A 24,972-nucleotide genomic window follows, 5' to 3' on the forward strand; every position below is an offset into this window, starting at 1 on the left:
AAATATACGGGGTATCCGTTGTTAATTGAAGGACTAAGTACTGCTCCCAAACAAATTTCCGAGTGTTTGTCTGCGGGGAATTTCTTGCGATCCAACGTCCATGGCTAGCGAGAAGAGTACAGAAGGTGAGCCCGTCACGACCTCAGGAGTTCTCATGGCGGCTTCCAAGCACATTTCGTCCTTGTGTCGCACTGAGAACAAGGCCTTCCTGGACTGCAAGCGAGCGGATCCTAACCCGGAGAAATGCTTGCACAGAGGACAGGACGTTACTCGCTGCGTCATCTCCCTGTGAGTCATTTTCCTTTCCTACGAACGGTGAGGCAATGCGGAACAAACGAAAGATACGGTTTATGCATATGATTTGATGCAAATGCAAAGATTGTATTTGCGCTGTAGTTATGGTAATGGTGTCGATGTGTGGACCAACCGCTACCACAAACTATGCTGTGTTATAGTTTGAGAAGCTCTATGCTAAGGATCTTTTGCTTCTGTTCGATGACGATGTTAGGGGCTCATAACTCATTCAAGTGATCTTTTTTTAAACCAAAACATTTATTGTAGCCGGTGTTTTGCATGGAAATAGGTAAGCAAGTCGGTATTCTTTAAGAATAAGGGCATGCATGGCTGCCTTGGGATGGAAGCATGCATGTTTCAGCTATGCATGAAGGTTTGCTGCTAAAATTCAGCCAATTGATAGCAGATTGGAAGGTATCTGGTGGTCTACAGCAGGGCTGAATTGCATGCTTAAGGAGAATACTCAATTTGGCTCCTTGGGCATTCAAATAGGGTTGCGTGTTGCAAAGGATAGCAAGTTGTTCCAGATTTGTCAAGATTGAGCCTGGATTCGCTAGACCTGGAAGAGCTTTTAATTGATGAAGCTTGGAGGGATTTTTAGTTATCAGCGTGGTCTCCTACATTTTTAGAGCTTCAGCCTTTGTTGGCCTATCTTATTTCAGTTTGTCATCTCCTGGTTGTGAGTTCCGTTAGAGTTTGGCGGAGACATTGGAGCTTTGACTATTTTCTGCCCAAGTTGCCCGTCTTTTTTAGGCTGCAAGCACTTGTGCTTGCACCTAGTATGATGGCGATCAGTTTTGCGTGTGCTGCAGGCACTGCTTTCACAGTTTTATGCTGCTGAACAGCATTTAAGATTGGATTGTTCCAATAGATATTTCTGTAGTAGGTCGGCTAGTTTTAGAGGTCTTTGGCTATTTATTGCAACTGTGGTCAGTGGTAGCCTACATTGTCTTGTAGATTTCAACACACTTTGGCTTTTGTTGGCATTCCTCTGTCATCTGGTGTTTCTCACCATCATCAACCTAAGCTGGTGCCCTCACATATGCTTTGGGCTGCATGCAGGGACTGATCAGTCCACATTGTACTCAACATTCTCTTGGAGTTCATTGCAGATTTTCTTCTTCCATTTGTTAGCAATTTAGTTACCTCACGAGTGAGTTTGGGCATGTGGAGTTGTGGGCTGGGCATTGTAGACTATTTTTAGGTAATGTTTATTGTCATCATTCTAATAATGTAGGCTACTTATTGTTAGCTAACTGCATATTGATGCTGGCTGACCTATTATTTTCTCGGCATTATTTTATGCCTATATAATATATATTTGGCTCCCTCCTCCTCAGTTTGTATCATCATCGACTTGTAGATTCCTAGTGCAGATCGTGTTGGAGAGAGGGAGTTGGTGCCAATGCCCACGCAGTTAGTGACTCACAGTTGTACACAGTTGTCTCGTGTTTGGTATATGGATTTCAGTTTCTGAGCATATCTTTGAATTCTCCCTTTGAAGTCTTCTTTTGCTTTCTTTTGTTTACTCTTTTTATTTGCATTGTGTAGTCTATGATAGCAATCTTCTATGCTTCCATTGGTGCACCCACATTTGAGATGGTCTTAGACATTCGTGTTTGGGCTCGAGGTGCTGTTTTATGTCGTGGATAGTTTGCTCTCACATTGTTTTGTTGCTAGAATGGGTAGCAATTTCACACTCAAAAGGTGCAAGTGCTAGATGTTGGGTGTAAAGTCCCTTCGTCTCCGTGTATAAAGTTATATGGGTGTGAACACACCCTTATTGTACCTAACATATTGGTATCATAGCTATGACTAAGGTGTGCATGTTTCCCAAGGTCCGTGCGGGTCATTTTCAGCTCCCTCATGCAAAGAGAACTGTAGGTCGTTACTTCTACAGGTTGTTGACAGCGTGGTAGGTAGGTGATAGCAGATAGTAGCTGGCGACAGGTCACAAGGGACAATTTCAGGTCAATGTGGATTAGGCGATGCTTTACGACAGCTAGCGGTAGTCAGTTTACAGCTCATGACAGGTCACGTTGATCGCTGTAGGTCATGTCGGCGAGTCACAGGTAGTGCAAGCTAGATTGGTCAAATTTTTACAAATATTTTAGCAAGCATGTCCCTACTCATTGATGGGGGTTTCGCACATGTAAGCACAATTCATAGATTTGTGCCTAAATATTCGGGGCTTTTTCCAGATTTGGTGCTGTTCATGCATAACAATGACATTTGACTTGGAAATTGCAAAAATTGTGCACATTGGCTTTGAAATTTTTGGGGCTTTTCATGTATCAGTTAAATTTTGCCAACTGAGCCAAATCTGTTGACATTGGTGTACATTTGGACCCAAGAAACTTGGGGATTTTGCAAAATTTTGTGAAATTTTGCTAAATTTGCTTGTTCTATGCTCTTGGGAACATGTATTATGCAATCGGGGAAGACAGGTTAGCGAAATTTTGGGGCTTTTGCTGAAATTTGTGAATTTTGGTAAAATTGATGCTTGAAATGCACTTTGGGGACATTGTTGAAGCAACTTGGTGCTCTAAACAGTGCAATTCGAGTTTATTATCTTCCATATGTGAGATTTTGGAGAAATTGCACAGAGTTCTTGTAGTTTTTTGTGTATCAGAAGTACTTTTGGGCATTTATGTATGCAGTACACATGTTAGGCAGCCCCTATTGAGTTGATGTATTGCTGAATATTCATGGTGTAGCAGTCTTAGTGATCATTTGCAGATTTGAGATTGTTGTAGATGTATTTTTGGTGATATTGCTGAAGTGGGAGTGACCTTGCAATGATGTATGCATGGAATGTATACTAAAATATCAGTTATATTGATGCAAGGCATTTTGTTTCTCAAGGACTGTGATGATGCTCTCTTGGAAACTAAGCTTGCAACCATGACAAATGAGGATTGGGCTAGACTCAACAAGAAGGCCATTGCATATATTAAAATGGCTATATTTGATGATGTACTTACAAACATTAAGCGTCTTGATACAGCTTATACTATATAAAAAAAGTTAGTGGATACTTATGAGAATACAACTCCAGTAAATCAAGTACATCTCATGCGCAAGCTTGTGAACATGGAGTTGGATGAGTCTAAGCTAACATCTAAGCATTTGAGTGCTTTCATAGGGAGTTTGAGTCAGTTGCAAGACTTTGGATTGCAGCCCTTCAATGATAAACTAAAGGCTATTTTCTTATTGATGACTTTGCTTGATAGTTGGGATCCCATCTTTGGTTATTTCACTTAGTAACAACCCTGCTTTAACTTGTGATGGTGTTAGGGGCTCTATCCTCAATGAGGAGATTGGAAGAAAGTCTAGTGGACAAAGGAGTGGTTCACTATTATCTAAGAGGCAGGTTAGAGAAGAGGGGAATGCAGCAAATAAAGACAAAAGGAGTAAAAGTAAGGGCAAACAACAGGATGTTACTTGCAATCAGTGTGGGCATAAAGGGCATAAAAAGCCCGATTGTTGGTACTACAAGAAAGAGCGAGAAAGAAAAAGAAGGATGATAGGCTATAGCTCTCCCTCAAAAGAAGTTGCAAAGGCAAATGTTGCATTTAGTGTGGTCATTGAAGAGCTCTCTGACACTAGAGAGATACTTGTTGCTGGCTCATGCAGTGATGTAGATAATATGGCAGCAACAAGTGATATGCACATCACCAAAAAGGAGGTAATTGATGCTTTACTTTTAGCTCATCATGGGTTATCCCAATGATGGATAGTGGACAACAGTGCCTCTTTTCATGTTACTCCCTCTTTGGAGTGAGGGTATAGGTACCATTCACTTGGTCCTTGAAAATGGCCAAGAGCTCATTTTACAGGATGTCAGATATGTACTTGGCATAAGGAAAAGTCTATTGTGAGTTGGGCAGCTTGATGCAAGAGGATATTTTACTACCTTTAATGGTGGATCTTGGAAGGTTCACAAGGGCTCTATGCTGATTGTTAAAGGCAGCCAAAAGGGAACTTTGTACTATTTGCATTGTAAAGCATGACCTGGCAAGTTCTGTCGGAAGTGGTGCAGCAATGGAAGCATAAACATGTGCTGAGATAAACTGCTAAACACAAGATAAAAGAAAAGAAAGAGATAACACAATACAGATGAGAACTCAGATGTATACTTGGGAAATGGAATCCATATACCAAGATATGAGACAGTACAGATACAATGTGAGTCGCCGACTATGGAGGCACTGGCACCTGCTCTCTCTCTCCAAGAACTATCAAGTGATGAATGAATGAATAAGTGGAGGAGGGAACCAGACAATATATAGGACAAATGAATGCCCAAAATATGACAGGTCGGCCAACATTAAATGCTAGCCGAGTGGCTGCCAATAATGCCTAAACCATAATAAACAATGGCAAATAAAATGCCTAAAATGTCTTTGTGCCCAGCTTGCTGTACCACAAGTACAGACTCAACCATGAACTGACTAATGTGCTAACACCCTCTCTTAGATCATGGGTGATCTGATACAATACAATATACAATGATAATGTTGCATCATAGTACAGACGACAATGTCCACCAGAGTAGAACCATTCGTCTGCTTCTTTTTCTTCTTGGAAGCCGCTAACGCAGTCAGCCCTTCTGTAAATGACCTTTCTTGCCATAGTGGTAACATTGGGCCTTCGACTTTTGTGTCTCCAAACCCCTTTCTGAAGCTGCAAGAGCCTCATCTGAACCTCCATATAGTGTATCATCAGTGGATGAGCATGGAGCAGCCATCTGTAGAGGATTGAGAAAAGAAGTAGAGAAAAGAAGGTATTTGGAGAGGGAACACAGCCAAACCATGGGCACAGACTGCAAAAAGCAAGAGTTCACATACAATATAACCCAAAATCTGATCAAAAGAAGCCAAAATCCGCTACACAAAGTTAAAAAATCAGTTCAAAATTGCTAGAAACAGCAAAAACGGCCTGTTCTGCTAGTCGCCCAGCCCAAAAGAGTGCTGAAAACAACTAAACGGAGGCTGCACACTGCATAAACAGGTGTAGGGAATTGCCGCCAGCAGTCTGATGATGAAAACACAGGCAACAGGAGGTGTTGGACAGCAGGGGATGACAAAACTGCAGGAAACGCAGGTCAAACAGGTCGCCTGTATGGAGCAGCAGCCGCCTGATCAGCAAGGGTGAAACCAGTCCTGAAATCAGCAATAAAACATAGCAGAAACACAAATCTTGAAAATTGATACCATGTCAGAAGTGGTGCAGCAATGGAAGCATAAACATGTGCTAAGATAAACTGCTGAACACAAGACAAAAGAAAAGAAAGAGATAACACAATACAGATGAGAACTCAGATGTATACTTAGGAAATGGAATCCATATACCAAGACATGAGACAGTACAGATACAATGTGAGTCGCCGCCCGTGGAGGCATTGGCATCTGCTCCCTCTCTCCAAGAATTGTCAAGTGATGAATGAATGAATAAGTGGAGGAGGGAGCCAGACAATATATAGGACAAATAAATGTCCAAAATATGATAGGTCGGCCAGCATTAAATGCTGGCCGACTGGTTGCAAATAATGCCTACACCATAATAAACAATGGCAAATAAAATGCCTAAAATGTCTCTCTGCTCAGCTTGCTGTACCACAAGTACAGACTCAACCATGAACTGACTAATCTGCTAACAAGTTCTTGGCTATGGCTGAAGTTCATTCACGGATAGAACTTTGGCATAAAAGACTTGGCCATATGAGCTAGAAAGACCTTTAGGTTCTCTCTTCTTTAGGAAGATTTGATGTAAAAGACTTTGGTCTGGACTTTTGCAATGATTGCATATATGGAAAACATGTGAAGTCTCCTTATTACTCTGGTGTTGCTAAGTAGTCCAATGCTCTTGATTTAGTACGATTTGATGTGTGCACTATGCATGTTATTTCATGTGGGGGTGCACAATATTTTGTTATTTTTATTGATGATTTCAGTAGAAAGTCATGGGTGTACATATGAAGTCTCCTTATTACTTAGGTGTTGCTAAGAAGTCCAATACTCTTGATTTAGTACACTTTGATGTGTGCATTATGCCTATTATTGCATGTGGGGGTGCACAATACTTTGTTACTTTTATTGATGATTTCAGTAGAAAGTCATGGGTGCATGTGAGCAAAAAGGAAGTGTTGGATGCCTTTAAAAGGTTTCATGCTTTTGTTACCACATAGAAAGGGCTTAAGTTAAAAGCTATAAGAATGGATAATGGGGGTGAGTATGTTTCTAATGAGTTCAAAAAGTTTTGTGAGATGCATGGCATTAAGAGGGAGTTGACAACCCCTTATAATCTTGCATCAAATGGTGTGGCTAAAAGATATGATCTCACACTTTGTGAGAGTCAGATGCATGCTGTCCATAGCTAATCTTCTGTAACCATTTTGGGGAGAGACTTTTAAAATTGCAGTTCATGTATGCAATCGATCTCCCAATTGTGCATTGGAAAATGGCATAATTGAAGAGGTTTGGTTTGGCAAACTTGCTTCATATGACCATTTGCACGTCTGTGGTTTTGTGATGCCTTTGTGCATGTTATTGTAGATCAGAGGACTAAGTTGGACATGAAATCCATCAAGGGCATCTTCATGGGATATGGAGATGAGGGAGAGATGGGCTATAGAGTTTGGCTCCCTAAGGGTAGGAAGATAGTACGCAGCTGAGATGTAGTATTTAATGAGGCAAAGTTGCTAAAACATATTACACAGGATGACCTTGACAAAAAGAAGGTCAAATTTCAGAATGAACAGCCAGCCATTCAGCAGCCATTAGTTGAAGTTTTTGTTCCTTTTGATGTTGAAAATGAGCAGCAACCGATTGTGTTACAGCTAGAAGATAATGGACAGCAAACAGATGCACAAGATGGAATAGGACAGCAAGAACATGCTGAAAACAGGTTACAGCAGCAAGGAAGTGTTGAAAATCAGCACTTAGTGATGGTGTGCACATTCATGAGGATGTAGGCCCATTATTTGACATTATAGATCATTGGGTAAGAAGGTCTACACGTGTCAGAAGGCAGCCATAGAGATTTCAACCATCTTTGGATTGCATTTTTTTGACTAATGAGGGTGAGCATCTGACATTTAGAGAGGCACAGTCATGTGAAAATAAGAGAAAGTGGAAGCTTGCTATGTAGGAAGAGTTGAAGTCTCTATAGGCAAATAACACATCGGAGCTTGTACCTTTGCCCAAGGATATGAAAGCTATCCTTAACAAATGGGTTTACAAAGTGAAATGTATTGATAGGAAGCCCAAGTACAAGGCATGTTTGGTTGCTAAGGGCTATATACAGAAGGAAGGCGTAGACTTCCAGGAGGTCTTTCACCAGTGGTGAAGATGACTATGCTCCGTGTTTTGTTTACTCTCACTATATCCTTGGATTTAGAGCTGGATCAGATGGATGTGAAGACTGCTTTTCTTCATGGTGACTTGGATGAAGAGCTGCACATGAAACAACCAAAAGGTTTTGTTATTCCAAGGAAAGAGCATTTGGTTTGTAAGCTGAAACACAGCTTATATGGGCTGAAAGAAGCCCCTAGATAATGGTACAAAAAGTTTGATACCTTCATACTTAGCCATGGATTTGAACGCAGTCATGTAGATCATTGTTTATACACGAAAAGGGTTGATGATGGAAGTCTTATTGTGCTAGTCTTATATGTGGATGACATGTTGATTGTAGGAAAGCATAAGAGTACTTTGAACACTCTTAAAAGACAATTGAGTTCAGCCTTCTTAATGAAAGATTTAAGGGCAGCTCAACACATTCTGGGCATGCGCATTAAAAGAGAGAGAGCAACAGTTGTTGTCTCTCTCATAAGACAAGTACATTAGCAAAGTACTTGACAGGTTTAATATGGCTGATGCTAAGCCTCTTGGTGTGCCTTTACCATCACATATAAAGCTTAGCAAAGCTGATTGCCCAAAAAGGATGATGCAAGTGTTAGTGCTATGAAGGACATACCTTATGCATCAGCTTGTGGATCTTTGATGTATGGCATGGTTGCAACTTGCCTTGACATTGCTCATGCAGTGGGAGTTGTTAGTAGATTCATGTCTAACCTTGGCAAGTCACATTGGGAAGTAGTGAAATTTTTAAAAGGTACACAAGGGAAGTGTATATGCTATGGAAAGGGTATATACTAGAGTTGCAGGGATTCTGTGATTCGGACATGGCAAGGTTACAGAAAATTGTGGCACTGAGTACTATAGAGGCTGAATATATTTGAGCCACCACAGAAGCTTCTAAGAAAACTATTTGGCTTGGCCGTTTGGTCTTTCTTCATGTACTTCAATGCTTGGTTGTGATGGCCAAAGTGCAGTATGTCTAGCTAAAAATGCCATGTTTCATGCACCTACCAAACACATAGATGTTCGGTACAACTTTATTTGATAGGTCCTGGATGATGGTCTTGTCACACTGACTAAGGTCAAAACCCAAGATAACCCTACAAATATTCTCACTAAGAGTCTTGCAAAGGCTCAACATGAGCATTGCATTCGATTAGTGGGAGTTGGTTAGCTTAAAGGTACCCTTCAGGCCTTTAAGTGGAAAGTTGTTGGGTGTAAAGTCCCTTCGTCTCCGTGTATAACGTTATATAGGTGTGAACATACCCTTATCGTACCCTAACATATAAATACATTCTTTATTCTTTGTGTACCATTACAATCTGGTACACCTATCTCTATGTTCACTCTCTCTTACTTTTAACATTGTTGCTCGTACTTTTGACCTGCACTTCTATTGCGCACTCTCCACTTTACTAGAATTATAGAATGAAAGTACAATAGGTTTTAAGTAAGTTAGACCTATCCCTAACTCAACTAGAGTTAATTTAACTCTAGAACTATATCCAGAAGTGGTGACTCAACTTATTGATGTAGTTGTGTCCACACTACAAACCAACTAACTAAAACATTGGGCATTGCCATAGAATTGGCAAATTCTAACACCTCCTTGCAGTGAATATGGTAGAAGTATAGAAATATCAATCACCAAAGGGTAGCAAGTTCAAGGACTTTTGAAAAGCCTCAAACTTGTCATGAGAAAGTGCTTTGGTGAAAATATTTGCAACATTCTTCTATGTAGGAACATACATCAAATTGATCTCTCTTGCCTAGCATCTCTCTCTTTGACATAATGGTAATGTAGGAGCAGAGATTTCCTTATAATCTATGCCACTTTTTTGTGCATAGCCTTTTGCTATCAACCGTGCTTTGTACTTTTCAATAGTGCCATTAGCATGGCGGTTGAGTTTTAAAACCCATTTTGTGCCTATGGCCTTCTTACTACGTGGTAAATCCACAAGATCCGATGCAAAGTTGGTGGCAATAGAGTCTAACTTTTCTTGTATGGCATGCATTCAATGTACATCTTGCTAAGCTTCATCCAAGGAAGTGGGCTCATCATCATCTAGCAATGAGCTCATAAACACATGCTCATGACAATCATCTACTTCCATAAAGTCAGCCAAATGGCCCCCCCTGCATCATGTGTTGCATGCCTAGTAGCCCTTGTAGTGCGCTGAGGTAAGGGAGCATCCATTCTATTCTCCTGGAGAGTGCATAACAGCCATCTAGGGATTGTTTTGGTTTGATTTACAATAGCTCTTTTATGTTGTATTGCATCTTCCAGTGCATGAGGCAAACCATCATCATAATCGTGCTGTTTGGGAGCATGTGTTGTAGCAACAACATGCTGTATTATGTCTGTTCGGCCATTTACAGCAGGCACAAATTCCAAGAAAAGTTGCAAAAGGCCCTCAAAGACATCACCAATGTCATGGATGATTGGCATCTCAAACTAATCATGTGAAAATCCAGCATTTTCAGCAAATATGACATCTCGGTTGAAAAAATTTTCTTTGTGTGTTGATCATACAAGTGATAGCCCTTGCTCTTTGAATTGTAGCCAATAAATATGTATTTTACAGCCTTGCCATTGAGCTTCCCACAAAGCTCTTTGGGAACATGTGCATAGGCTATGCAACCAAACACCCAAAAGTAGTCAACTTTGGGTTTCTTTCCATGCCAAGCCTCGAACGGTGTGATCATCTTCAAAGCCTTAGTGGGTGTACGATTCAACACATGATTAGCATAGTGAAAGCCTTCTACCCAAAAATTTAGGAGGCAGTCCCTTGCTTTTCAACATAGAATGAGCCATTTCCATGACAGAGTGATTCTTCCTTTTAGCAATTCCATTTTGTTGAGGTGTCATTCTTATGGTGGCTTGAAGCGTAATGCCATTTTCAAGAAAATATATCTCAAAAGCACAAGACATGTACTTCCTTTGTAACCAGCCTTCCTTCCGTGGATGGGTGGTAAATCCCTGATTACAACTTAATTACAATAGCAAACAGTTAGTGCAAATCTGAAAATACAAATTTACCTACTGATCTTGGACAATGCACACCACCCGATTGACCCCAAAATTAGCGCCCGTTTCGGTATTTCTTTAGCTTTATTAAAGAAGAAGTTGATTTACAATCGGATTCTCCTAATTCCTTTCAGTATTCCAACTCCCCTTGCTGTGATGAATTACGAGCAAGTCTTTAATCCGATTTGCCCCTTGATTCGGGCAATCAATTGGCCTTCACCCACTTTGATGGAGATGGAAAATATCCCAAATTTAATTATTTGCTGGTCCCTCCACTTGAATAGGCTAAAAATAGCTTCAGCCCTATGGAATCCAAGTCTTGGAGCTTCCACTTTTTGGCACACTTCTCGAGGCTGTTGCTAAAGTCTAATTTCTGTTGCAGATTAGGGTTTACAGTAGAGAAATATGAAATTTCTTAGCCTTCAAGGGTCCAAATACTAAGATCTTTGGAGCAAAGTTGTGAAATGGTTGGGAGATGAGAGGAAAAGTTGTAGAGAGAGAAAATTCAGAGTTTTGTTGCGAAGAATGATTGAAAATTAGTCAAATGCAGTTGCTGCCCTGCCACAAGAGCATGTAGATGCAAATAACTGAAGAAAATCAATCATTTACTGCTGCTGCCTTGTCTCAACAGCGTGTAGATTGGTCTTCTTCTACCCTTGGCTGCTTAAGGTCCTCCAATGGTTTCAAATCAGACCAGGAGCCTCTCCTTCTCTCTCTCTCTTGTAGACTGCATCGTAAAAAGGCCTCTCTAGCCTTTAAAGACGTTTTTGAGTCTTGTATGGGCAATGTTGACAAGTGGTAGCCTTTCCAAATGGTTTTTCCAGCATTTTTCATAATTAAATATTAATTTTCAGTCTTTAAGTACTCAAAATTAATCTAATAATTATTTCGGTGCCCTGAAAATAATCTGACTGGCCAAAAATTAAATTGACTAGGCAACTTTGATTGTTGAGTATCTTTGTGCCATCGTTGGCCATCAGATTGGTATTAGGTACCATTAAACGCCACTTCTCTAGTATTACCAATTGACACTTATGGCCAAATGAATGACCTAGGCCAACAACTGGCACCAGATACCACCAAGTACCTATGTGGCATAACTTATAACAACTTTTGCCTTTGATTTCCCATGATTTCTTCAAGTCCCGGGCTCGTAAATTTACTTTAATCCGTATTGCATCTCACATATGCAATATTTACTTAATCATGTGATTAAAAATTAATCCACATGTTAAGTGAGGTTTCAAAAATACATGCCCTCATGACACGGTCCCTCTATACGTATGAAGTGCTTGCACTTTTAAGTTGGTTTCAGCCACTTTGCAACAAGATATTTAACATGCATAAACACATCAGATTTCACTTTTAGCCCATAGATCCATGTATATTGAGAGTATTCATTATTAAAGGTGACAAAATATAGATGACCCCCAAGTGCACGTGTCCTCATAGAACCACAGACGTCGGAGTGAATAAGCTGCATTTTCTGGATTGCACGCACTACATGATCCTTCTTGAAGGCAAACTTGTGAATTTTTTCCAAAATACATCGCTTAGGTGCATGGGGAAGTGGGGTGTCCAGTGGAGGCAATGCATCTATCATCTGACACCACTGAAGGATCATTGGACTATTAAAACTTGTATGTCCATAGCAGATATGTCATAGATCCGCATTTTGCATTGCGGGCAAAAGAGTACTAACTGCTAGAGCATCATGAGATCGTCTATCATATGTATCCAATAGGAAGAGACTCTTATATAGGGTGCCGGATAGTGTGAGTGCATAACCCATCTCTTTGTCTTTGACAATGCATTTGCTATCTTGAAAGATGACCGGAAAGCCATAATTATTGAAAGCTGATATAGACAACAGATTCTTTGTAATGCCAAGGCACAAATAAAACATCCAGAAGCATGAAATTGAAACCATCCGTAGTAGTAATTGTGACTGTAACCAATGCCGCATACATCATAGCTGTTGCTGTTCGCACATGTGATATGCTTCCTAGTAGGGGTTGAATGCAAAGAGGTAAAGAGACACTTTGTGGAAGTGATATATTTTGATATCACACTGTCAAAATACTATGTGTGCTGTGTTTTAGCAGCATTAAATGCTGAATTGGCCATTGAAGAATCAAAACTGCATGTAAGAAATGCATAGTTCTACACAAAGTTGGCTGAAGCATCACTATTAGTAGATTTTCTGGGTGATGTCTCCCAGATAGCTAAACTAGAGTCCTTTTTCTCTTTGGCCAATCGCTTCATGCATTCGTTGTGAGATTAGGTAGCATTCAATGGGTGAATATCAATATAATGACATCGCTTTTTAATGACATTTCTCCTTTTTCTTAGACTTTTTTGTGTCTTGGGCAGCCTTAATTGATGGCTGTTTGGCATCAGTCTTTTGTTGATTTTTTGCATTTTGCTTGACTTTACCTTTGCCTTTGTACTTTGAGAGCATCGCCACATTTCTATGGTCTTGGACCAAGAGGAGTAGTTGAAAGGGACCAATGCTTCTAAATCGGAGACATTGATAGGCCAACCCAAAAGAAGGAGGAGGAAAAATCAAAGAAGGACAAGGAAAATGATACCACTTATCACACCTGTGGCTAGATAGGCCACTTGAAGAAAAACTGCCCCGACAAGGAGAAGAAGGAGAAATCTTCAAAGAATTTTGAAGCAGTGACTGCTCCCTCATGAGCTGCTTTCATCCACTTGGAGGTGGTTGAGGCATTGACCTTGAAGGCCTATGAGGCTGCATTGATAGGCCCAGATGCTCAGGAGTGGATTGTTGACAGTGGTACATTCCGACACACGACTCCTTCTATAGTAGGTGTTGCTCATTTGCGGCCTTTGCTTGGAAAGAGTCTCATTGGTGATAGTTCTTCTATTTATATTCAGGAACGGGGTAACATGCATCTTATTTTTGATGGGTAGGATGGTGCCTATACATTCGAGGTGCTTTATGTGTCGGCCTTGGGATACCATCTGCTTTTGGTGCACAAGATTTGTGCCTTGGCCTCTTGGTCGAGTTTGATGTGGATTCCTTTCGGATTCTTGATCCTGGATCGAGATAGGTCCTTGCCTGAAGTTATGAGGAGAATGGAGTCTATAAGTGGAGGTCTTCTTCTGCCTTGATTTCTCTTCTTCTTATTTCTTAGACATAGTTTTAGCTATGGTATGCTCGGTTTGGCCACCTCAACTATGATTATCTTCGGAAGGCGTCTAGCAGATAGCTTGTTTGAGGTTTGTCGAATATTGTGTTTAGCCAGCAACAATGTGTATTATGCATCCGTGGGAAGCAAACTCATGATGCTATTCCAAACAAGGTTTCGAGGTGGTCTTCAGTACCCTTGGAGGTTGTTTCTATTGATCTTTGTGGACTGCTGCGGACGGAGTCTCTTAAAGTGAGCTGGTATTTCATGCTAATTGTGGATGATTATAGTAGGATAACATGGGCTTATTTTTTAAGCTGAAGTCCGAGGCTTTCTTCAACTTTACGGATTGGTTACTCTTTGAGGAGAATTGTTCGGGCTAGAAATTGAAGATCTTATGATCGGATAAGGTTGGAGAATTTGTTTCTAATGAGCTTGCTTGTTTTTATGTAGATTGTGGTATCCACCAGGACACAAGGCAATAGCAGTAAATGATTGATTTTCTTTCGTTCTTCACGAAGAAAGTTTGAGTCTTCTCTCTTCTTCGCATTTCCTCGTCTCCCAGCCTTTCTTCAACCTTGCTCCAAAGATTATAGCATTGAGATCACTAGAGGTTGAGAAATTTCATATTTCTTTGCTATAAACCCTAATTTGCAGCAAAAATCACGGTTTAGCAATAACCTTGGGAAGCGTGCCAAAAATTGGAAGCTGCAAGACTTGGATTCAATAGAGCTGAAGTATTTTTGAGTCAAATTTAAGTGGAGGGACCAGCAAATCAATGAATTTGGGGCATTTTTCATCTCTATGAAAGTGGGTTAAAGGCCGATTGACTGCTTGAATTAAGGGGTAAATCAAATTTAAGGCTTGCTAGAGTGCCCGTTATTTTGGACAGTATGGGGAGTTGGAATAGCGAAAGGGATTGGGAACTTCTTCTTCAATTAAGTTAAAGAAATACCGAAAGGAGTGCCAATTTTGGGGCCAACATGGTGTCCTTTGTCCAAGATTGTGAGTTAGTTTGCATTTCTTAGTTTTGTAAAAAATGTTGCCGTTGTATCTAAGTCGTGATCAGAAAATTACCACCCATCTACAGAAGGAAGATTGGTTTCATGGTTCCATTGCTGGGATACCATCAAATCCTTTGAATTTGTGGGGGGCCCATGGCACTGGATTGTAGCTTGGACTATTGCATGAGGATAGGAGGAAATCTCTTTGCTGAATTGGCAAAGGATCCTTAGTTCAATCAATTTTTATATGCTCCGGATAGCAAGGGCAAGAAGAAGAAGTCATCTTCTACACCTTCGAGACAGCAAGGTGCATTGAGGTTAATATCAAAGCCTTCACTTGAAGCTTTGAACGAGGCCAATGAAGCAAAACAATTGGTACCTATGGGGCAAGGAATGCAAATGCAAGGCTAATACGAAAGTGCCAATCCAATGGATTTTGGATAGTCGGGCATACATGCTTTGATGGGGCAGCTAGGCTACTTTGGTGGTAGCATAATTTTTCATGCTATGGTTGGATAGGGACCATATATAGGAATGTATGGCACAAATCCCTATGGTATGCAACAACTAATGCATGGTATGCAATGCCCCAGTGTATGTGGGTATGGTTGGAAATGTGCAAAATCCTATGCATAGTAGCTAAGAAATGTGTTTCTTTCAGTTTGAAACTTATGAAACGTTTTTGAGAGTAAAAACGTGGTTCTTTTTTGTGAGTTGGAACCCAAAACGTGGTTTTTTTGACAAAAGTTGTTGGGCAATGTTAAATATGATGATGATGATGTGTAATGACTCGTGAGGGTTCAATATTTTGGATAAGAGACTTATTTTTTTGTGATTTTATTAAGGTATTGGAAATATTTGGAAGGTAAATTGTGCATATCACTTTATGTTCATTTACCAATTGTTGTAGTTAAGTGCTTGATTGGGGAATTACGACCCCTCCACGGAAGGAAGACTGGTTTTACATCATCATTGGGCTGATCATTAACAATATCAGGTACCGATCCTATTGATGTTTTGGGCTGATCATTAACAATATCAGGTACCGATCCTATTGATGTTTTGGGCTTCTTTCCGTTAGGATCTCCTTGATTTTTTGATTTTCGAGCTTGTTGCCTTTTGGGAGGATAATCGTTTACAATATAACCCTCCGGTTCACAAATGAAGCATTTATTTGCAGCCTTCAATCCCTTTGTTGTGCCAATGATTATCAGCCCTTTCTTTATTGTTTTGGTCTCTTTTCAGATTGATTTTTAGATCTGCCCCTTTTCTCAGCATGAAGTGATTTTTTATTTGGCTTCTACCCACTCTCTTGAAAGCCCGTATCCTTCCCATGCAGCAAAGCATCAACTATAGTAGCAGTCTCTATGAGTTGAGACATGCTAGACACAATGGACCTAATTTCTTGGGACAACCCACATACATATTTTTCCACTTGCTCATGAAGGGGTATTCGACAATCAGAAGTGACATGCAACAATGTATCCCAAAACTTTTGATTGTATTGCTCTAAATTCTTGCATTATGTGGCATCTAGCTTATTTTAAGGTGTCATGATGTCCACCTCAAATGTACTTGTCAACCAATTTTGTGATGTGTAGGGTGTAACTATCCCTTTTATTTTTCCCTTGGCGGATTGATCACTTAATAGGATGATAATCATCAATTAAAACACTGAAAAATAAAACAGTTCAATGTGATTGCATCTACCTTTGCAAGTCTTGGTACGCCACTAGGTAGTTGATGAACACTCTTTGTCCGATGCCTTGGCCTCTTTGGGGTGATCACTTGGGCTCCCTTGGTAAGATAACCATGTGCTCTATAGTCTTGGTAGGTCACTGGGCATCTGATATGCACACCCTTTGTTTGATACTCCAGCTATGTTGGTGTGGGATGCTTTGGGGTTAAAGAAAAATTGAACTTGAGCAATCTTAACTGCTCTTTCCTAGCTCTAGTTTTAGGTGTGAGAGGGGATGTTGAGCCAAAAATACATTATCATTTAATTAGCTCTTAATTACAACTCCAAAATTCAACTTTACCAAGCTGTCTTTAAAAAGAAAACTCAATCCTAGAGAGTGTCAATGTCCCATAAGCCAAACTCTTATTTGGAAGGACCCATCCTCTTTGCATTATCCACAGTGGCTAATGTTGTTTCAAAGTGTTTGACGGGTTTTGGGGGAGCAAGGGATTTAGATGGAGTACACCCTTCCGAACACACAATTTGAGAATGGTTTGGTGGACACACAAATTGGACCACATCATTTGAGAATTCTTGGCCTAGGCATGGAGCAATTGTGCGATTAATTTAATGGAAAATGAATGAGAATGAAAGAATTAATTGATGCACAATGATACTCGATCATGAATAAGAAAGAAGCAGTGTATTAATGAGTGAGGGAGAGTACAATGCTTAAGGCGATTACATTGAATAATGCCATACTTGTGCTTATGAGACATAAAGTATCTATTTATAATAAAAATGAAACCCTAATGGCTTAATCATCATAGGAAACCCTAAAATAAACCCTAATTCTAGTATCACTTAGTGCTTAGGACATTAGGGGCAATAATTGCAATTGATGACAGTTTAAATGCTTAGGGAGCTTGGATCATGGATCAAAAGCCATCAATGTGTAGCCCATAAGATGGCTTAGAAACTCCCCTCCATGAAATGGGCTGATTGATTTAGGAAGAATAACAATATCCTAGAAAAGATGATATATGTAGTCATGGTTGCAAATGTTCATCCTAATGGATATAGCAACATATGACAATACAATGAATGACATATCATGTTTTAAAAGGTAGCATGAATAGAAATAGCTGAATAGCTTGAAACTTTGATGGAGGAATAGCCTTCGTAAAAAGATCTATCAGAATGTCTTTTGAAGAACCAGCTCAATTACATACCATGAATCCATGCATAAGTGAAGAAACAACCTTGAAGAAAAGGCTTGAATCCTTGGTGTCCTTGAAGTAAGTGAAGACACTCTTCACTATTTGTCAATGGTTCACAAATAGTGAAGACACTCTTCACTATTTATCAATGGTTCACAAAAGGGCTGTCGATTATGATGCTTGACTAGGCAGCTGAATACTTTGTTGGTGATGGAAATATGCTCCCCTCAGTGGTGGCAAATTGGGGAGCCAAGGGTGGGCAAAGAACACCAACATAAATGATAGCAAGCGGTTTCTGGAAATGGTGTTATAACATTACAATTTGGATAGGGTTGATCCCAATGATAAGCAAATCATCAATTTGTGAAATAAAAATTAGCAAATCTGAAATATGCTGAAATATGTGGCACTAAAGGAACATGTCATAAAAAGATCACTTGTTGCTGGAGTAGCATGATCAAGAGAAATTTCAGCATGCTATTGATTATAAGTATCAAGACAAAAATGTCTTGATGTGAGAGTGCCGGTCAATACAATAGAAGAATGAACTCGATCATCATAAACCGCACACCAAGAGTTGTTAAAGAGAACACGTAAGCCCGGAGTAGCAATGGTTGAGATGGAAACAAGGTTCTTCTTAATGCCTCGTGCGTAGATGACATTGTATAATGTCATGGAAGTGCTAGAAATAGTATTAACTTGCATAGTACGAATGCCTTCAATCGCATAAGAGGCACTATTGCACACAAGACTATGCCCCCCCTAGGTATATGAGAAATGGATGATAATAATTCTCAACAAGAAGTGATGCCCGGAGTAGCAATGATTGAGATGGAAACAAGGTTCTTCTTAATGCCTCGCGCGTAGAGGACATTCTATAATGTCATGGAAGTGCTAGAAATAGTATTAACTTGCATAGTACGAATGCCTTCAATTGCATAAGAGGCACTATTGCACACAAGACTACGCCCCCCCTAGGTATATGAGAAATGGATGATAATAATTCTCAACAAGAAGTGACGTGCTTAGAAGCACCACTCTCAAAATACCAAGTAGAAGGTGCATCAATGACAAGAGAGCAAGCATCATGTATAGAAGCATTATAGTGACATTCGATGAAGAAAGTATATTCCTTGTGCTTGGCTAGGTTGGTGGCCTCAATGGTGGCAATGAGACTGGACTTCTTCTTTTCCTTCTCCGATGCAATGTGCATACCACATTCAATGATAATAGTTGTTTTCAAAAATAAAATATTACCCAATCAAGGTAGCAATCGGCAATATGTTGGAATCAAAGATTAATGGCTGAAAGTGCTTCAATAATGTGGATAGTAGTAGAGTATACTAAAAATTCAACCAATAATATGCGAAAATAATAAACTTCAATGTCAGGAAAAAATAGGGCTAGCAGCCAAATAATATGATTTTTGAGCATGTCGAGGGCCAAGAAAATGAATTGAGGCAAAAGCCCCAATTTTTGGGCGCCTCGATGATGCAATTGGGCAAAAGCCCCAAATTAGACTTGAAAACTAAAGAAAATTTGAAGAAATTGGATAAACCTTTTATCCAATTAATACCGAATGCCGTGCCTCAAGGTGAAATGAGCCTCGAAATTGATGAAATTTGATGAATTTCAGAAAAGCCCAAAATTTTTCGAAGAAATTTGGGTGAAATTGAGCTCGAATGTCAAAAAGCCCCAAATTTTATTGGGAAATTGAAGAGAAATTCAAAAAAATTTGTACCCGAAAATGCAAGATGTTGTGCTCATTGATGAATTGAGCCTCAATGTTGATGAAGAATGCCAAATTCTAAAAACATGCCAAATTTGGTAGCAAAATTGGAGTGAAATTTGATCAATTTGATAAAAAGCCCCAATTTTGATGAAGATGGACAACTAATTTCTTCGATTTGGTGAATAATTTTAGCAGAATTGATAAAAGCCCAAATATTTGTGAAGCTGGGGTGCAAATTGAAGTAAATATGAGAAAAGCCCCAATGTTTTGTCCAAAATGTGCTTGGAAAGGGCAATAGGTAGAAATAGGGGCTTGTTGGAATTCAAGAGAATGATATTTGTAAAAGAATTTTGTTGTCGAGGATATTGGGCCACAAGGCGCAGATTGTATACTAAATTAAAGATAGACGGCAATACTGATCTAATGTGGCTGTCGTGATATAGTAGTGGCTAGGTGGTTGCATGATGTGGCAAGTGATCGACGTGACGGAAGAGCCGGTACTCTATAGGTCACGTTAGTGTGATGGTTGATTGGTTGGTCAAAAGCTGCAAAGGCAATGATGTGGTGACGGGCAGTTGGATTGCTGGCACTTCAGGTGCGAGGTAGCAGGTCCATGATCATCAAGATGGCCGTCTCCCTACAGGCATGAATGCGGAAGCATGTCAGTTGATCGACAAGAGGTAGATGTGATGATGATGGCGACAGAATAGAGGCGATGAGTCTGGAGGATTTAGAGCAAGTGGCATAGAATGGTTGTGATTATGCTGGAGGAGGACAAGTCTTCAAGACAAAATTACTCCACATGTGACTAGCATGCAAGGCAATGATAGCGATATAAGGTGAATGGGCAAAGATGGCAGCACAAAGTGCAATTGCCAATAAGGCTTGAGCCGATGCGGTGGCAATGGCTCGTGGTGCAGCCAATTGAGCGAGGGTTCAATGGCAATGGCTAGTGGTGAATGATCGCGAGTGATGTTGAGGGCGAAGAAGGTAAGTGGCTTTGTTATCATTGCTGGCCCAAGCGTGGAGCAATTGTGCAATTAATTTAATGGAAAATGAATGAGAATGAAAGAATTAATTGATGCACAATGATACTTGATCATGAATAAGTAGTGTATTAATGTGTGTGTGTGAGAGAGAGAGAGAGAGAGAGAGAGAGAGAGAGAGAGAGAGAGAGAGAGAGAGTACAATGCTTAAGGTGATCATATTGAATAGTGCTACACTTATGTGCTAATGAGGCACCAAGTGTCTATTTTACAATAAAAATGCAACCCTAACGGCTTAACCGTCATAGAAAACCCTAAAATAAATCCTAACCCTAGTGTCATCTAGTGCCTAGGACACTAAGGGCAACAATTGTAATTGATGACATTTTAAATATGAAAGATAGTAGTGATCCTCCCGTCAATAGTGCTCCTACATTTGATGGATTTTCTTCGATTCCATCTTCTCCTCCAGCATTAGCTTCCCCACTCCCTTCGAGGATACCTCTTTGCACTACTACTTTGTTTGCAACGCCTCCCTCTATTTCTCCCTCTCCTTCTCTGCTTTCCTTAGCCTTGTTGGCTCCTCCTCCTCCTCCTCCGAGTATTTATACTTCTTTCCCATCTTTTCTTGTTTCTTTAGCGGCTATTTTGTTAGAGGGGGAAGCCTTTTTCTTCTGATGAGGGGGAACCATCTTTGCCTAGTGAGGGGAAGACCCTTATTGAGACAGGTGGTTTGCAGGTTTCAAAGGCCCCTAGGTCTCCTTCGTAGTTGGATTAGCCTGTTGTCATTCCTCGAAAGTTCAAACAATTTATCCAAGATTTAGGAGCTTCCCATTTCTAGAGATATCAGAAAGCCCATGATGATCAAGTAGGCTACAGGCTAGGTAGGGGAGTTTGGCTTGTATGAATTATGCTCTCATGTCACGGATCTTTTAGGATAGAAAGCATACTACCATTGAGGCTCTGGCACATGATGTTTGGCACTGTGCTATGGAGGAGGAGCTCGATTCCATTTAGGCTTTGAGCACATTGAGACTTGGGAGTTTGTTCGGCATCTAGACAAGTGGAGGTTGATCGATGTGAAGTGGGTTTAAAAGACCAAATACTTTGTTGATGGTACCTTGGACAAGCATAATGCTAGGCTTATAGCTAAGGGTTGTGCTCAAAGGTCAGGATTGGATTATTCAGAGACCTTTGCTCCGATAGCCTGCATGCCTACTATTTAGGCTATTTTGGCTCTTGTTGCTCACCATCATTGGCTTGTTTACCAGATGGACATGAAGTTTTCCTTCTTGAATGGTGTCTTACATGAGGACATATATGTGGATCACCCTCTAGGTTTTAGTATGTCTAATTGTTTGTGGTGGTGCTCTATGGCCTAAAGCAAGCTCCTTGGGCTAGGTACTAGCATATCTATTAGTTCTTGAGAGTGGCTTTCCACGTTTAGACCAGGATCACAACCTTTTCTCTCACATTGAGGGTCAACATTGTGCCTTGGTCGTCCTTTAAGTGGATGATGTGATTATTACAGGCTGTCAATCATAGAACACAAGAGATAGTTGACCAGCATCCTCTATGGAGGCTGAGTGTTGTGCCCTCGGGCCTCCATTGGATGTCGGTGGAGAGAGGGAGCTCAAATTGGTTTTGAGATGTTGACACTTGATGCTCCACTATAGGTTTTTCCTTCTTCCTTGGATTGGGAGCCATCTTATGCAGCAACAAGAAGCAGCCTACCATGGCATAATCCTCTATGGAGGCTGAGTGTTGTGCCCTCGGGCCTCCATTGGATGTCGGTGGAGATTGGCTTTCTTTCCACAGAAAGGTCATAGGACCACAAAGCTATGTGTGGATTGCTAGCTAGAGTGTGCTAGTCTTAGACTAACTCTAGCGAAGAACCTTGTGTTTTATGCCCACGCGAAACACATGGAGGTTTAGTACCTTTGTGTTGGGTAGTGTATTGTGGATCCCGAGCTACTTCATGCTGTCATCTCTTGGCTGTGAGCTCCGTCAGGTCCGATGGAGATGGAGCAGCTTTGACTATTTCTAGCCCTTGCATAGTGTGCATTTGAGTTTTAGTGAGTGTGTTCAAACACTGCTGGTTAGTGAACCAATTCAGGTGCATTTTAGTACCACGTGGGACATGGCCACAGGAGTTTGCCAGGGCTGGGGTGACCTGTTTTAGCAGGTCGACTGCATCAATTGCAGCTGCCTGTAGTTTGTCAGCTGCAATTAGTGCAGCCAAACTGCTGGATCGGCCATTCTCCAGGCAGCTGCTATTAATAGCAGCCTCAGCCAGCCACCACTCCATCTTGTTTGGCAGATTGCACTACTTCATCCATCCAGCCTGATGGGTGCCCTCACTGATGCTTTGGGCTGCGTGCAGGGACTGATCAATCCTCTTTGTACCAGCGTTCCATTTCAGATCAGCAGATTTTTCCTTATATTCTAGCATTTCATCAGTCTCTCTCTTCCCTTTATCCGTGTTCATGCTCTTCCATTGCACACTCTCACACTTTTTCGCGTTCTTTTTGCATTGCACACACACTTTTTACCCTCTTACCCGGGCAGGGTTTTTTTCCTGTGTCAACAACCCAGTTCAGGTTGAGGTCATACGTTTGGTTTCACTCCTGTATCAGTGTAGGTACACTTAAATGCAAGCTATCTGTCTTGCTCACTCTCTTTCTTCTGTGTGGGCTTCTGAACTTTACACCAAAACCAACAATGTCATTCAGAATACGCACATGCCCAATGTTCAGTGATGACATTCGTGACACCGAAGTTCATGCAGGTAGGGTTTACACACAAAGTTGGACATACATACTAAATAGATCTCTTGCCAAAAACATGCAGATCTGTAACACTAAACACCTTGATATTAGTTGTGAAATGCAGATTCAGAATTCTGAGGAAGATCATCTAAGTCTTTGGATCTACGCATCCATTTGATAATCTTTAATTTGTTGTCATAAACTGCATTTTGGGTATAGGTCACAAACTGGCTTTTAAATAAGATTTCCAGGTAGAAAGTCAGAGTTGTTTCATTTCCAGGAGTTCCACAGAAAGTATTTTGACTGCTGTATGTAAATGATTTCAACTAGTGAAGTGTGTGTAAAGCTGCACCTCATATTTTGTTTTCTTTAGTGGCTTGTCTGATGGTAAACTTTTTACTACATTCAGGCTGAAAGAACTTCATCACAAGTGCCCAAAAGAGATAGATGCTTATGCCAAATGTATGGATTATTATGGAAACGAGTTCAAACTCTGCAGGAAGCAGCAACAAGAGTTTGAAAGTGCTTGTTCTCTGTAGTTGAGGCGTTGGGCATTTTGATGTCATGAAACTCATGAATTTGAGAGGTTGATCTATTTGGAGGAACATGGCAGTCTCCATGGGAAACTTAGTTGCTTGCAGAATAACACCACCCTTTGCTCTATTTCAACTTGGATTCTGATTTTAGAAACATCAAGCAAACTGACATGGTTGTTGGTTTAATCACACTTGTTTCTCCACACTGAGGTTTGCACGACTTGCTTGGTAGTTTGACTTTCCTTTGCCTTGTGCTACTGAAGTTTAATACGTGCATTAATTTCCTCCCTTCTAATGAAGAAGCTTAATTCTGCTAGCATTTCTCGTGAACCTTTGGTGCTATGGTGATTACTACAACTTATTAGAGGAGGAGTTGAATTGCTTTGGTTTTTTAAGGAGTCTCTGCTTCTAATGTGGCTTGGTAGTGATCATGCATGTAAAGCTACAGAGATGCTATAATGTGGCTTGGTGTCATGCTGAATTTGACAAAGATATGGAAGACCTTTGGTTGGTGTAGTGGTCATGCATGCAAAGTTACAGAGATGCTATAATGTGGCTTGGTGTCATGCTGAATTTGACAAAGATACGGAAGACCTTTGGTTGGTGTAAGTGGTAGCAATAGTGGTCCCATCTATCATTGGAATTTGAGATCACATGATCTTTATCTTGGTTCACCTGAAATACTATTTAGTGATGTTGCATTCACACATAGTTCTCCCATTTTGGTCGCATACCACGAATTCACAAAAGCTGATAATGCTAATCAATGTCTCAAGATGACACAACTACAAGTGCCATGACATTGAAATTGCAGTTATGTGAAACACCACTATTAGGTCAACTAAAGTATGATTATTGTTATGTTCCTTGATATTCAGATGGGTGCTAGTAGCATTGGCCACAATGGTCATGAAGTGACTTAGTATGAATGCACTAATTAGGTCAACTAAAGTATGATTATTGTTATGTTCCTCCACATTCAGATGGGTGCTAGTAGCATTGGTCACAATGGTCATGAAGTGACTTAGTATGAATGCACTAAGGGCAAATAGGGATTGGGGCAATGGAGGCTCTAGGCCCTGTTGTGCATTAAAGGGCTCTAGGCCCTATTGTGTATTATTCATGGTGTGATTACCACTAGAATCTGAATTTGGCCCTGGAGTGGAGGCTATCGAGAGTTAGTACGCTCATTGAAGAGTCGTTTTCC

General features: G+C 40.5%; 1 protein-coding gene across 1 annotated transcript; it reads left to right on the forward strand.

The window, feature by feature from the left end:
* LOC148019534 (NADH dehydrogenase [ubiquinone] 1 alpha subcomplex subunit 8-A-like) lies at positions 1–24,081 on the forward strand. The gene is made up of 2 exons (XM_087700769.1): positions 1–288; positions 23,639–24,081. Exons 1-2 carry the CDS (start codon positions 101–103, stop codon positions 23,766–23,768), a joined length of 318 nt encoding a protein of 105 aa, XP_087556895.1. The 5' UTR covers positions 1–100; the 3' UTR covers positions 23,769–24,081.
* Positions 24,082–24,972: the final 891 nt, after the last annotated feature.

This window comes from Lygodium microphyllum, chromosome 19 (assembly GCF_053477565.2).
Source record: "Lygodium microphyllum isolate KBCC chromosome 19, Lygodium_microphyllum_v1.1.10, whole genome shotgun sequence".
NCBI classification, from domain to species: domain Eukaryota; kingdom Viridiplantae; phylum Streptophyta; class Polypodiopsida; order Schizaeales; family Lygodiaceae; genus Lygodium; species Lygodium microphyllum.